Source organism: Triticum dicoccoides, chromosome 4A (assembly GCF_002162155.2).
Source record: "Triticum dicoccoides isolate Atlit2015 ecotype Zavitan chromosome 4A, WEW_v2.0, whole genome shotgun sequence".
NCBI lineage: Eukaryota > Viridiplantae > Streptophyta > Magnoliopsida > Poales > Poaceae > Triticum > Triticum dicoccoides.
In genome coordinates, this window is record NC_041386.1 from 614,067,901 (window position 1) to 614,069,038 (window position 1,138).

At 55.9% G+C, this 1,138-nt stretch overlaps 1 protein-coding gene across 1 annotated transcript in view; it reads right to left on the minus strand.

Annotated features, from left to right (window-relative positions):
* Positions 1–388, minus strand: part of LOC119283825 (probable peptide/nitrate transporter At3g43790) — a 5,344-nt gene extending 4,956 nt beyond the window's left edge. Inside the window, exon 1 of the mRNA XM_037563217.1 lies at positions 247–388. Coding sequence (XP_037419114.1) covers positions 247–388 — 142 coding nt within the window. The remainder of the gene's footprint in view (positions 1–246) is intronic.
* Positions 389–1,138: the final 750 nt, after the last annotated feature.

Consider the following 1,138-nt stretch of genomic DNA (forward strand, 5'->3'; position numbering starts at 1 on the left):
AACAATATTTTGAGATTTTGTTTACATTTCGTATCGGTCGCACACGAGTTCTGGGTGAGCTATAGTAACCCCTAAAAAAAAAAGTAACGCCTCAAAGAAAATGTATGGCATGCATTTTCTAGGATCGAAATACTATACTAGAGGTGTCTCTTTATGGAATGGAATCCAAGAGACGCGCTCAAGCAAGATGCAGAGGAGAGGAGAGATGGGTGGTCGCGAGTCACGCTGGCTATGTATAGCTCTTACCGGCGCAGAGGCAGACGACCCAGATGAAGAAGAAGTTGAGGTAGGGGACGCCGGCGTTGGCCTTGTTGGCCTCGTCCAGCCTGCACCCGGGGCACCCCTCCCTGCACACCCTCCTCCCTTTCCCCAGCAACGGAGCCGCCATTGCCGCCCTCCCTTGGATGTGCTCGCTGAACAGGTGGATCAATAAAAGAAACAACTTAAGAAGGGCGCACGTACGTTGGCCGTAACGCGCGCGCACGGGACAGGCGTTAGCGTAGCCGCGCTGCTGCTTGTGGCGGTGGTGTTAATAAGCGAGAGCGAGACGCGCGGGGAGGAAGAGGAAGAGGGCGACGTGCGTCCGTGTCGTACGTGTGTGTCACTGGTGTTGGATGTTCAGAGGTTCGATCGGCTCGGCCCGTACGTGTGTAGAAAGACACGAGATTTGCGAATCGACAACGTGTGCCTGGCGTCCTTAGCCTTGTGTAGAAAGACACGAGATTCAGCTGCAACGGCCAGGAATCAAATCCTGGCGCCTCCTCTAAGCGCCCCCATTGTAGATGCCCTCATGAACGGCCTTTGATTCCCTCAAGCAACAACTCGAGATACAAACGCTACACACAGGGGGCGGGGAGTCTTATACATGCGCGTGCACACGCGCCACGCCACGCCCACAGCGCCCACTCACCACGTCCCGCACCCCTGGCTCGCGCTCCCGCCGTACTCGGATGCGGACGACGCGGCCAGTACCGGTGCTGGCAACGCACTGCACCCCCTGCTTCTTCACCAACTAACTCACACGCGCACATACACGTGGTCACACACACACACACACACACTCTGTCACGGTCCCGGCTTTATTTGGTTAGCATTGATTAAGAGCTAACCACGTTTCTGTAACTAGTAGGGGGGGTGG